General features: G+C 40.4%; 1 protein-coding gene across 1 annotated transcript; it reads left to right on the top strand.

Moving 5' to 3' along the window:
- Positions 1–11955: 11955 nt before the first annotated feature.
- Positions 11956–12983, top strand: LOC120036378 (dynein regulatory complex protein 9-like). The gene is made up of 3 exons (XM_038982848.1): positions 11956–12091; positions 12247–12449; positions 12786–12983. Exons 1-3 carry the CDS (start codon positions 11963–11965, stop codon positions 12946–12948), a joined length of 495 nt encoding a protein of 164 aa, XP_038838776.1. The 5' UTR covers positions 11956–11962; the 3' UTR covers positions 12949–12983.
- The last annotated feature ends 249 nt before the right edge of the window (positions 12984–13232 follow it).

Here is a 13232-nt window from a genome sequence, read left to right as displayed (position 1 = left end):
TGAGATGACGAGAGGCTTCAGACCATGCCCATTGGACCATCTTTAGGATTCTTTCTCACTTAACACCAATCTTATTAGGAATGTAACTTTGTGCAGAAGATGTTACTATAGTGTTATTTAGAAGAAAAAAAGTGTACTTTGTCAGGTGCCAAAAGGATGACGGGATGTCTCCCTGCTCCAGTGAGCTCTGCTGGCAGGTCTTGCTCACTGTTGGAGGAACGGGAGCCAAATTAGAGGAAACATATCTATGGTTGTTCAGCAATGAAACATTCATGGCATAATGGGGATTGTCCTTCCCTGTGAAAAGAATAACAGCTGGGGTTTACTTTCTCACTTTTAGATAATGTAATACAATCTTTAAACCCATCAGAAGTGTAGTGCTCACCTCCATTAAAATATTGGTCCATGTTATTCATGGCTGCATTGTCCCAATGTTGACCACTAGTTCCAACTTGTGATGAGAGGGTCTTGATGAAACGATCAAGTCAACATTTTGTTAGACATTTCAGAGATAGCATTAACAATTGTACATGAGACAGTGCTTCCAGATATTGAGGTATCTTCCTTCTGAGATATGTAAAAAAAAATATGGTGTGTGTACTCACATGAAAGGTATCCATGATTCTAGATGCATGTACGTGATTACCATCCTATGGGTCAGCAATGGAATGATTGTTACACAGCTTTCAGGCAACTTTATGTCTTGAGCCTGGATGAATCATTGAAATGCAAGTAATGTTGTGAATTTGTGATTCATAATTGCCATTATAATTTTGAATATTCCATCAAAGTTATTTGTTTTGACAGTCAAAACAACTCAATTTTACGATTAATCACTTGAATTGAGTAACTTGAGTTGACGGAAGTAGCAACTTTATATTCTGACCTAAACACTGACTTGTGCAATGCCTAATGCATAATCTATGTATGTTATTGGCCATTGGACTGCTCAGTCAAAACAACAAACTTTTACGATGAATCACTTGACTGGAGTAATTTAAGTTCGGAACTAAAACATTAAAAGTAGGCTATAGCTTGACGCATATCCTTACCTTGGACAAGCGTATCCAAAAGGCCTATCCAGTCGTGCGTGAAGATACCTTTAGGTAGATAAAAGCGCGGTACGGGTTGAGACACGCTCGGTATTGTGAATCTGTAACACTGCTATAAAAGCACGTTTTCATTTATAATTTACACTGTAGAATGACCTGCAAGCCAATCAGAATCGAGTTTTAAACAATACCGTGGTTTCATGGAACGTCACAAACATATTAGGCCACTTGCGTCACAGATTAGTCACTGAACATGGGTTTAATAGCTATATTGGCTATATGTACAGTATATGCACATCGTATTGAATTGAGATTACATTTACTGCACCACTGTAATTATGTAGCCTAATCCTATGAGGATCATATGTAAAATGTCAGAATCATGGCACATGAAAACATAATTAAATTGACTGCAGATTATAAAATTCACTGTGACACAATATCAATGTAATTCCAATTAAATTACGTTGAACCAACGTGGAATAAACATTGAATTTATGTATGTACCCAGTGGGAAGTGATCAATTCGAAATGATTGAATACATACAGTACTACAAAGAAAGATATACAAAAATTGCTTCGAAAAGCTCGAAAAACTCTAATTTCCCTGGGCCAACCAAACGTAAAATGTATGTACGGATTACTGTACATCGTTTTGGATGAAAGCGTCTGCTTTCAAATCTCTGACTCACATATATGTACAATCTCGCAATGTTTATTTCTGACGCTTTCACGTTTGCGGGATTTTGTGAAGTAAATGATGAGCAGGAGAGCTCCATGAAATCAGTGATATGATAAAGATTGCGACATGAGAGGGTGTAACATTTCTAGCTGAGGAACAATTTTGGGGTTTTCTCACAAAGTTTATAGTTTTAGACTGCAGTTGCAATTTGTTTTTTACACAAAAAATGATATCTAACCATACTATGAATAATTTTGTAATTAATCAAACCTTTGACATATATTTTTGACTATTTCCAACGAACAAGCTAGCTATCGAAAAGTGTCAGCGTGTGTAGTTAAATTAGCCTGCTAACGTCTTCATAGCTAGTAGCATGTAATCAGGACATGACCAAACTGTTGCTGAGATAATGGATGTTGAAACTTCCAAGGAGAAAAGAGGCATTGTTGAAACTCACTCATATGCTTGCGGTGTAAAAAAGGGGGGTGAATGCGATTCATACCCGAATACCCCAACCAAGGAGCAGCTTCCATTTGACAAAGAAGCTCTGAATCGTCTGTGGCCGATAATTGAGAGAGCAAGGAAGGAAGGGAAAAGGGCATACTTTGCGGGAGCTAAGGCTTTTGGTAATGGAAGGGAAATTCACGCTGACGCCTAGTTTGTTGACTGCTGGACTTGTCAAGTGAGTTGTGCAGGACTGAGTTTTATTTGCTAATTTGATAAAACTAGATATTTATTGAGGAAAGAGCATTGTTTGTGTGAGCCAAACTTTTTTAATATATATATTTTTTTTTTATGGCAGGGAAATTCGCACTGACACTTAATGTTAGCTTAATGGCTATTCGTTTTTACCAATCTATGGTACAATGTTATTTGCAATTGTATAAATATATATAATTTAGATCAACCACTTACGTGGTGCAAAGGTATGTTTCTATTTGCAACTAGTAAGACCTTTTCTTTTTATGAGAACCCGATTCATGTGAACGTATACAAGTTTAATATTCTTCATATAGTCACTTTGATAGTAAATGTCCATTTCTGTTTTTTTCTATTAATGCCAGGGGAATCTGTCATTTTTTGAAAAGGAGATCTTTATTTTTGTATTGTAAGGGTAAGAGTGCCGACTCATTTCATTCAAGAAACTCATGCCTGTTGCACAGATACTGCGTTTTGGAAGTGTCAATGGTGATGATATGAATGACATTTGGTTTTCATTTGGTACTAATCGGTCAGCAGGTGTCCCTATTTTAAAAGGCAACTTTAAGGCTCATATATTGAGTCATGAAGCAGATAATACATGGAGATGGATTATACTATTGGTAGATGTTAACCATGTTCAATTAATTGTTGTAAATACTTAAGCTTCCAATAACAAGTCAAGTAACTGTATTTTATTTAGAGACATTGAGAGGAAAATAAGTAAAATGATGTCTAAATTTCAATTGGTCAAAGTAATATGGGGTGGAGATTTTAATACAGTATTACATGATAATCTAGATAGATGGCCTCCTATGGATAGCAATTCTGTTTGTGAGATAAGGAATATATGTCTAAGGTTAGGTGTTCTAGATATTTGGAGACATAAGAACCCTCATAAGATTATGTTTACATGGAGTACCAAAGATTTATCTATACAATCCCGTATTGATTTCTGGCTGATATCTGAAGATATTGCTGACAAGGTTGATACAGTCTCGATTGAACCATTGATTTTAACAGACCACAACGGGATCTCAATAAAGATAAATATGCATGGTTTGTCAACCAAAAAAAGTTAAAGGTTACTGGAAAATGAACAAGACTTTACTAGAGAATTAAGTATTTAAGAAGGAAGTAGCAGGAATTAATGATAAATACAGGAATTGTGCCTGTGTTATGAATATGTTTGGAAGTTACTGGGAGCTAAGGAAATTTGATTAAGGCTTTTGGCTATTTCAATGGGAAAAGAAATTGCTCGTGCCAAGAGAGAGAAAGAATATGACATCATAAAGGGAATAATGGATTAAACTAAAAAAAGGGAACTAACTAATCAGGAATTACTGGACCTATCATCATTGCAAATGCAGTTAGATTGTTTCTACGAGGAAAAGGCCCGGGGAGCGTTTGTAAGAGCAAGATGATTAAAGATATTTCTTTAATTTAGAAAAAAGGGCAGGCGAAAAGACTTCCTTCCATATGTCAATTAATGATTAATAATACTCCCAATAAAAATCCAAAAGAAATCTCTCAGCATGTTTCCCAGTTTTATCAGAATCTGTATACATCAGCCCAGCCAACTTCCAATATGGATCTTTTCTTAGACAATGTAGCAAAGAAGTAGCTAAGAAGATAATGATTTCAGGGATTTTTGTGATGAGTTATCTGAAATTGAGATAAGACTGTATTAAAAGCCACACCACAAACCTCAGTGGTGCCTTATTGCTATTAGAACACCTACTCATTCAAGGGTTTTTCTTTATTTTTACTATTTATTTAACCTGTATTTAACCAGGAAGGGCTCATTGAGATTTAAAATCTCCTTTTCAAGAGCGTCCTGGCCAAGATAGGCAGCACCAAGTCATTACAAAAATACAAACAAACAACATGAAAAACTACAAGTAATCTAGTAGAAACCATTGAATTCACAAGAGTATAACAAAAATCAAAAACAGCAAATTAAAAACATTGACAGGTCAGGGAATCAGTCTCAAGATCATTCATCAGTGATTTAAAAATACCAATCGGGACAAGTTCTTCCAGTTTAAAAGTATTTTGTAAGGCGTTCCAAGACGATGGCGCAGAGTACATAAAAGCCCTTTTACCAAATTCAGTTCGGACATTTGGAACAGTTAGCAGGATAAAGTCCAGCGAACAAAGAGAGTACCCACCACATTTCTGAACAATAAAAATGCCCAAATAAAAAGGTAGTAAACCCAAAATGGCTTAATAAATCAAAGTATACCAGTGACTGAGCCTACGGGTGACTAGAGAAGGCCAGCCAACCCTGGTATACAAAGTGCAGTGGTGCGTAAGGGTTTTGCAGTTTAAAAAAAATCTCAAAGTACCATGGTAAAGGGTGTCAATTGATCTCAAACACTGAGCGGAAGCATTCATAAATAAAATATCCCCATAGTCTAGTAAAGGCATAAATGTAGCTGATACTAGCCTCCTTCTGGCTTCAAAAGAAAAACAGGCCTTATTCCTAAAATAAAATCCCAATTTCAGCTTCAATTGTTTTGTAAGTTGTTGAATATGCAATTTAAAAGAGAGGCCGTCATCAATTAAAATTCCAAGATATTTATATGAGGTTACAACCTCAATCTCCTTGCCCTGACAGGTAGTAATAGGTGAACGGTTCAGAGGTCTATTTCTTGCTTTAGAAAACACCATTAGTTTAGTTTTGTCAGTATTGAGGATAAGCTTCAATTGACACAAGGTATGTTGAACAGTATAAAAAGCCGTTTGCAAGTTCTGGAAAGCTTTTGTAAGAGACGAGGCACAACAGTAAATAACAGTATCATCAGCATAAAAATGAAGTTGCGCATTTTGGACATTTTTGTCTAAATCATTTAAATAAATAGTGAATAAGCGAGGACCAAGTACAGAGCCTTGGGGCACACCATTAAAGACAGACAATTTAACAGACATAAGCCCATCAAATTGAGTGCACTGAGTTATATCAGACAGCTAGTTAGCAAACCATGCAACTGCATGCTCTGAAAGACCTACACTCGACAATCTCTGCCTTAGTATAGCATGATAAACTGTATCAAAAGCCGTAGAGAGATCAATAAAAAGTGAGACACAGTGTTGTTTTTTGTCAAGGGCTTCAGTGATATAATTTAAAACCTTCATGGCTGCTGTAATTGTGCTATACTTCTTCCTGAAGCCCGATTGGTACATTGATAAAATAGAGTTAGTAATTAAAAGGCTGGCTACTTTGAAGAATCTAAAATATATTTGGATTTGTTTAACACTTTTTTGGTTACTACATGATTCCATATGTGTTATTTCATCGTTGTGATGTCTGTTTTTCAATGTAGAAAATAGTAAAAATAAAGAAAAACCCTTGAATGAGTAGGTGTTCTAAAACTTTTGACCGGTAGTGTAGAGCCTTCAGTGCTTTTTCCCTTGGGCTGTGGCCCCCTTGTCTGAATTTGGTCAATATGTCCTCCAAAAGACTTTATAGCCCACTGTGGCAAAGACTATACTTTCAGGAGTTAAACAACACAATAAAAACAATCACCTTGTTTGTCTCATTCTTCCAATCTAGCTAGTGACTTTATAAAACACAATATTTGGTATTTGTATTTTATATTATACCAACGATATAGGAAAGCATCTGGTGGCAAAGTAGCCAAAAACATAAAATTATTAATTCATTCAAGGTTTACAAATATGCCCAATCAATAGAACATTATCTCAGAAAACAATAGTCTAAACCCAATGTCTCTATCAAATATGGTTGAAAAGTTACCGATGATTTACTCTGAGATATTTAACCTCACAACACCAAATATGGAACACATACAACCAAGTGCGGTGCAGTCTAAACTAGTAATGGTCACAGCAAATGATCGTTATTATTTCATCAACACTGTCAAGTACAAGTATATGAATGTTATAATATTGTAGAGAACAAGCTACTGATTAATTCTATGTAATTTCTAATGACATAAGGCAAAGAAAACAACGTTTGGACATGAATTTCGTTGCTCCCTCCTGAATTGACCCTTTTTCTCTCTACATTGTATAGCAAGTAAGTGAATATATAAAAAGAATATGTCATTCATCAGACGCTTTTATCCAAAGCGACTTACAATAAAACCTGCTGTCGTTTATGTATGGGTGGTGACGGGAATCGAACCCACTACCCTGGCGTTGCAAGCGTCATGCTCTATCATGGTCATGGGTGCACCTCAGCCACGCTCAAGGTCCTAAACGATATCATAACCGCCATCTATAAGAAACAATACTGTGCAGCCGTATTCATTGACCTGGCCAAGGCTTTCGACTCTGTCAATCACCACATCCTTATCGACAGACTCAACAGCCTTGGTTTCTCAAATGGTTGCCTCGCCTGGTTCATCAACTACTTCTCCGATAGAGTTCAGTGTGTAAAATCGGCTTCCTGTAGTCCGGGCCTCTGGCAGTCTCTATGGGGGTGCCACAGGGTTCAATTCTTGGTCCGACTCTCTTCTATATATACTTCAATGATGTCGCTGTAACGATTGTCATCTGGAGAAGGAGAAGAGGACCAAGTAGCAGCGTGGCAAGTATTCATTATACCTTTTAATCAATAAAAACACTTATACAAAAAACAACAAAGCGACAAACGAACAGTTCTGCAAGGTGACATACACTAAACAGAAAACAACCACCCACAAACAAAATTGGGAAAACAGGCTACCTATGTATGGCTCTCAATCAGAGACACCGATAGACAGCTGCCTCTGATTGGGAACCATACCAGGCCAAACACATAGAAATAGAAAACCTAGACCTACAACATAGAATACCCACCCACATCACACCCTGACCAAACTAAAAATAGAAACATACAAAACAATCTACGGTCAGGGCGTGACAGTAACCCCCCCCCCCCCCCAAAGGTGCGGAGTCCAGCCGCAAAACCTGAACCAATAGGGGAGGGTCTGGGTGGGCATTACACCGCGGTGGCGGCTCTGGTGCGGGACGTAGACCCCACTCCACTTTAGTCTTGGCCCCCTTATGTAGCGCCTCTGGAGTGGCGACCCTTGCCGCCGACCCCGGACTGGGGACCCTTACAACGGACCCCGAATAGGAGGGAAACTCTGGCAGCGCCGGACAGGCGGGAGGCTCTGGCAGCGCCGGACAGGCGGGAGGCTCTGGCAGCGCCGGACAGGCGGGAGGCTCTGGCAGCGCCGGACAGGCGGGAGGCTCTGGCAGCGCCGGACAGGCGGGAGGCTCTGGCAGCGCCGGACAGGCGGGAGGCTCTGGCAGCGCCGGACAGGCGGGAGACTCTGGCAGCGCCGGACAGGCGGGAGACTCTGGCTGCTCCGGACAGGAGGGAGACTCTGGCTGCTCCGGACAGGAGGGAGACTCTGGCTGCTCCGGACAGGAGGGAGACTCTGGCTGCTCCGGACAGGAGGGAGACTCTGGCTGCTACGGACAGGAGGGAGACTCTGGCTGCTACGGACAGGAGGGAGACTCTGGCTGCTACGGACAGGAGGGAGACTCTGGCTGCTACGGACAGGAGGGAGACTCTGGCTGCTCCGGACAGGAGGGCGTCGCTGGAGGCTGAAGATACCCCTCTAGTGGTGTGGGGGCTGTGCTTTGGCAAAGTGGCTGGGGTTATATCCTGCCTGTTTGGCCCTGTCCGGGGGTATCATCGGATGGGGCCACAATGTCTCCTGACCCCTCCTGTCTCAGCCTCCAGTATTTATGCTGTACTAGTTTATGTGTCTGGAGTACTTCTCCTGTCTTATCCGGTGTCCTGTGTGAATTTAAGTATGCTCTCTCTAATTCTCTCTTTCTTTCTCTCGGAGGACCTGAGCACTAGGACCATGCCTCAGGACTACCTGGCATGATGACTCCTTGCTGTCCCCAGTCCACCTGGCTTTGCTGCTGCTCCAGTTTCAACTGTTCTGCCTGCGGCTATGGAACCCTGACCTGTTCACCGGACGTGCTACCTGTCCCAGACCTGCTGTTTTCAACTCTCTAGAGACAGCAGGAGCGGTAGAGATACTCTGAATGATCGGCTATGAAAAGCCAACTGACATTTACTCCTGAGGTGCTGACTTGTTGCACCCTCGACAACTACTGTGATTATAATTTTTTGACCATGCTGGTCATTTATGAACATTAGAACATCTTGGCAATGTTGTTATAATCTCCACCCGGCACAGCCAGAAGAGGACTGGCCACCCCTCATAGCCTGGTTCCTCTCTAGGTTTCTTCCTAGGTTCTGGCCTTTCTAGGGAGTTTTTCCTAGCCACCGTGCTTCTACACCTGCATTGCTTGCTGTTTGGGGTTTTAGGCTGGGTTTCTGTACAGCACTTTGAGATATCAGCTGATGTAAGAAGGGCTATATAAATACATTTGATTTGTCACCCTCCTGACCAAGGCCCTTCTCCCCCGATTGCTCAGTTTGGCCAGGCAGCCAGCTCTAGGAAGAGTCTTGGTGGTTCCAAACTTCTTCCATTTAAGAATGATGGATGCCACTGTGTTCTTGGAGACCTTCAATGCTGCAGAAATGTTTTGGTACCCTTCCCCAGATCTGTGCCTTGACACTATCCTAACTCGGAGCTCTACAAACAATTCCTTTGTCCTCATGGCTTGTTTTTTTGCTCTGACATGCACTATCAACTCTGGGACCTTATATAGACAGGTGTGTGCCTTTCCAAATCATGTCCAATCAACTGAATTTACCATAGTTAGAAACACCTCAAGGGTGATCGATGTACCTGAGTTCAATTTCGAGTCTCATAGCAAAAGGTCTGAATATTTACATTAATAAGGTATCTGTTTTTTTTTTATATATAAATGTGCAATAATGTCTAAACCTATTCTCGCTTTGTCATTATGGGGTATTGTGTGTAGATTAATAAGGGAAAAAACGTATTTAATCTATTTTAGAATAAGACTAACAAAACGTGGTAAAAGTCAAGGGGTCTGAATACTTTCCGAATGCACTGTATATGCATATTAGAGCTTATGATTACGCATTGGCCTATATATGAGCCCAAGCCCCCAAAAAATCCTGAATTATAATGATTGTGCCATTTTACAAAATATAGCCTACCGCATATTACACATGGCAGAAAAACATACAAATAAATACTGATTTAAGATATCTTTGGTACATAATTGGTCTAGCCTAAATTAAATAAATGCAGCGTTACCCTACAATTATAGAGAATTTGTATTTGATTTTGAATAAGCTAGTAATATATTTAAAAAAATGTTTTCATAATTAATAGGCATTACATTACCATTCGCTACAGAATCTCACCACCGTGCGTTTATCTCCTCCCCTCTCTCCTTCATTCCTTTCTCCAGCATGCAGAGGGGCTGTCAACCGTTTAATTAAATAAGTTGCATTGTGAAAACATGTCACTATCGATGTTCCCGAACAGTTTTCACTTGGTTTCCCAAATTAAGCATACTGTAGCTGCAGGAACAGGGTTGGAGAGGCCATGACATACAGAGTTTGGGCGGAATATCACCTGTCAAGGCAAAATAACCGGAGTAGCCTACCTGACATGAGTGAAATGAACCAGCGGAAAAGTGGCAAGCTTTTTTTGTGACTTTCTCAAATGATCAATAGCCTATAGTCACATGCAGCCCATATATCTTTTGATTTCTAAGACATTCTATGGTTTATATCATTCACAACTAAAGTTGCCAAATAACTCTAAATCTAGTGTATAGGACCTGTTCAAATGATCACTTTTATGCTCAACATAGCCATAGCATCCTATGACGGTGCCACATTGAAAGTGACTGAGCTCTTCAGAAAGGCCGTTCTACTGACAATATTTGTCTATGGAGATTGCATGGCTATGTGCTCCATTTCACACAACTGTCAGCAAAGGGTGTGGCTGAAATAGCCAAATCCACTCATTCATCGGGTGTCCACATACACTATATATACAAAAGTATCTTGTCTGCTAAATGAACAAACCTACAGCCTATGGCATGGCTCACAGCCAGATAACATACAGTAGGCTAACTCATGTTCTGTTCTTCTGAAATACATTTTCTTCATATCATCATGTTTCTTTAGACCTGCCTAGAACAAATCATGGACTTACTGTGATGGTGTATATTGAATTGATTTATTATACTTTTTTAAAATGTAGATGTTCCAAAGGTGTGCATCAGCGTCATGTTTGCATGGATACCTGGAAATGTTAAACGTGTTGATGTTAATTAACAGTAAATTACCGTGAGACAGGCAGCTTTTGCATGACAACCAGCTGACAAGATTTTATGACCACCACAGCCCTAGATGTGGTACAAATCACATTATTGTGGGAGCACCTCAACACATAGGCTTGGTCGCTAACTCTACATATAACACCTACTGATTATAGCCATGTATTAATACACTGCTCCAAAACATAAAGGGAACACTTAAACACAATGTAACTCCAAGTCAATCACACTTCTGTGAAATCAAACTGTCCACTTAGGAAGCAACACTGATTGACAATAAATTTCACATGCTGTTGTGCAAATGGAATAGACAAAAGGTGGAAATTATAGGCAATTAGCAAGACACCCCCAAAAAATGAGTGGTTCTGCAGGTGGTGACCACAGACCACTTCTCAGTTCCTATGCTTCCTGGCTGATGTTTTGGTCACTTTTGAATGCTGGCGGTGCTTTCACTCTAGTGGTAGCATGAGACGGAGTCTACAACCCACACAAGTGGCTCAGGTAGTGCAGCTCATCCAGGATGGCACATCAATGCGAGCTGTGGCAAGAAGGTTTGCTGTGTCTGTCAGCGTAGTGTCCAGAGCATGGAGGCGCTACCAGGAGACAGGCCAGTACATCAGGAGACGTGGAGGAGGCCAAAAAACATTTGTGAAAAACTGAACAGAGAGACAACACAGACTGAAAATCTGCCAAAGAGCTGGACTCGTGTTTGTGTGAGTGAGTTATACTACATTATGCCAAATGTAGACTTAATAACATAGACATTTCGATTTTATAAAAGTGGCCTTTTGTAATTCTCACCTTCACTGTAAGAAAAATGGCAGAAAAGGAAATTGGAATGGAATGCTGGGAAATTCACGTAGTCGGTTACGACAGAAACGCATAATCAAAACATGTATTTATTTGTATCTAACTATTTAACTGTCACTTTATTACATTCTCATGCGTTTCACACAACATAATAATCAAAGTAGATAAGAATTTGTCATTTTTTGAAAACAATAATCAAATGTTGTGCGTTACCAGGGTAACCGGGGTAAACTACCAAGTGTGCTGCTAGACAAGCTAAACTATGCTCTAGTTAAACTACTGGCCTTTTATTGTGCATAAATATAGCTAGTAAACTTCAACACGTTCCGTGAAGACACGTAAGAAATATACCTAGCTACGAATCTGTTGATTGTGTTATTGAGCATTTTGCCCAGGATATTTTCTAACACAAAAATGGCACAGTTAGAAAACGGTATCGTTAGTAGCTAGCTAGATAGGCGATGTTGTAAATTGCTTGGCTAATTTCGCTCGAATTCAGTGTTCACAGACCATCAGGATGTCGGTTCCTTTGTCTGGGGTAGAGCTGCTCAGCGTGTGTACAGTGCTCCAGGACTGTGAGGCACAGCTGGCAGTGCTGGGTCACATCATGCCCGACACCTACAGGGGTCGTCCAGAAGCTGATAAGGTATTATCTGATTATCCTCAGCTAACATTATACGCGGAGCTAATGTCAATTGGCTTTTTCAAGCGATGATGCGTCTTTAGCAAATTAATGGTATGCTTGCTATCTAAGCTGTAATTTTCTCCTATTCAGCCCGTATTCATATGTTTTTGTGGAAGTTTGTGTCAGCCGACATTGGACAGGTCCTTGAACAGCAGAAAGGGGCAGAGCAGAACCTGAAAGCAGCCCGTCAGTTTGAGAGAGAGTCTGGGAGACTGTCAGATGCCACCCGTGAGCTGCACAGATCCCAGAAGGAACTGAACCGCACGCTAGAGGAGGACCCACTGTCCCCTGACAACCTGGCCAAGGTGCAGAGAGACAGGTGGGTTCCAGATAGCTCTTGTTCGGGGCTTTAGTGCACGTTCCGACTTGGACCAGAGCTAGGTTCCAGACAATTTAATAAAATAGAAGCCCACAACTCTGTGCTTCAAACAGAGATGTATTATGATTTATTATGCACACGAGACAACTTTTCATTGGGATCTTTTTCAGGTTAACCACTGAACTAAACACATTGCCATTGTTTACATTTGTCAAACATTTCCAAGGTGCAGAGCAGACTGTATTAACTGTGAATCCAAAAAGTACCCTGTATGCCATCTACCTCATACATAACGATCATGCTCTCTCTCTCTCTCTCTGTCTTCCTGGCATACAGTCAGTTTGTGGGTCACGTGATTGCTGATGTGTTGGCAGAGCTGCAAGAGAAAGGGACCTTTCACAGCTTGCTTTTCGCTGTGGAAGAAGAGAAAAGAAGGAAGGCCAACCTCCAGGACATAATAATCAGGTCAGGTTATGGTCAATATGAATATGTAGGCTAATAATTCATTGTCTGTGCAGGCAATAGTCAAATTCTTTCAAATCCCACACAAAGAGGAGGCTGCTGAGGGGAGGGTGGCTTGTAATAATATCTGGAATGTTGTAAATGGAATGGTATCAAATGCATGGATGTGTATGATACCGTTCCAGCCATTTCTATGAGCCTGTTTTATTTTGATTGAAAACAGAGCTATAATTTGTCTTTGCTTATTATAGGACTTGCATACAGTGTCTGCCTTAAAATTCAATCTAAAAAGGGATTACATTTGATGTTTTTTCCGATAGA

This window comes from Salvelinus namaycush, unplaced genomic scaffold (assembly GCF_016432855.1).
Source record: "Salvelinus namaycush isolate Seneca unplaced genomic scaffold, SaNama_1.0 Scaffold1320, whole genome shotgun sequence".
NCBI lineage: Eukaryota > Metazoa > Chordata > Actinopteri > Salmoniformes > Salmonidae > Salvelinus > Salvelinus namaycush.
Note: the sequence above shows the minus strand (reverse complement) of the source record. Positions and strands in the feature narration are given on the sequence as shown.

Excerpts from the sequence above, each read along its gene's own strand:
- LOC120036378 (XM_038982848.1), top strand. The coding sequence starts at position 11,963 with ATGTCGGTTCCTTTGTCTGGGGTAGAGCTGCTCAGCGTGTGTACAGTG. Across the intron at positions 12,092-12,246 it reads GTCGTCCAGAAGCTGATAAG|TTTGTGTCAGCCGACATTGG; the intron begins GTATTATCTGAT and ends TTTTTGTGGAAG. Across the intron at positions 12,450-12,785 it reads GCCAAGGTGCAGAGAGACAG|TCAGTTTGTGGGTCACGTGA; the intron begins GTGGGTTCCAGA and ends CCTGGCATACAG.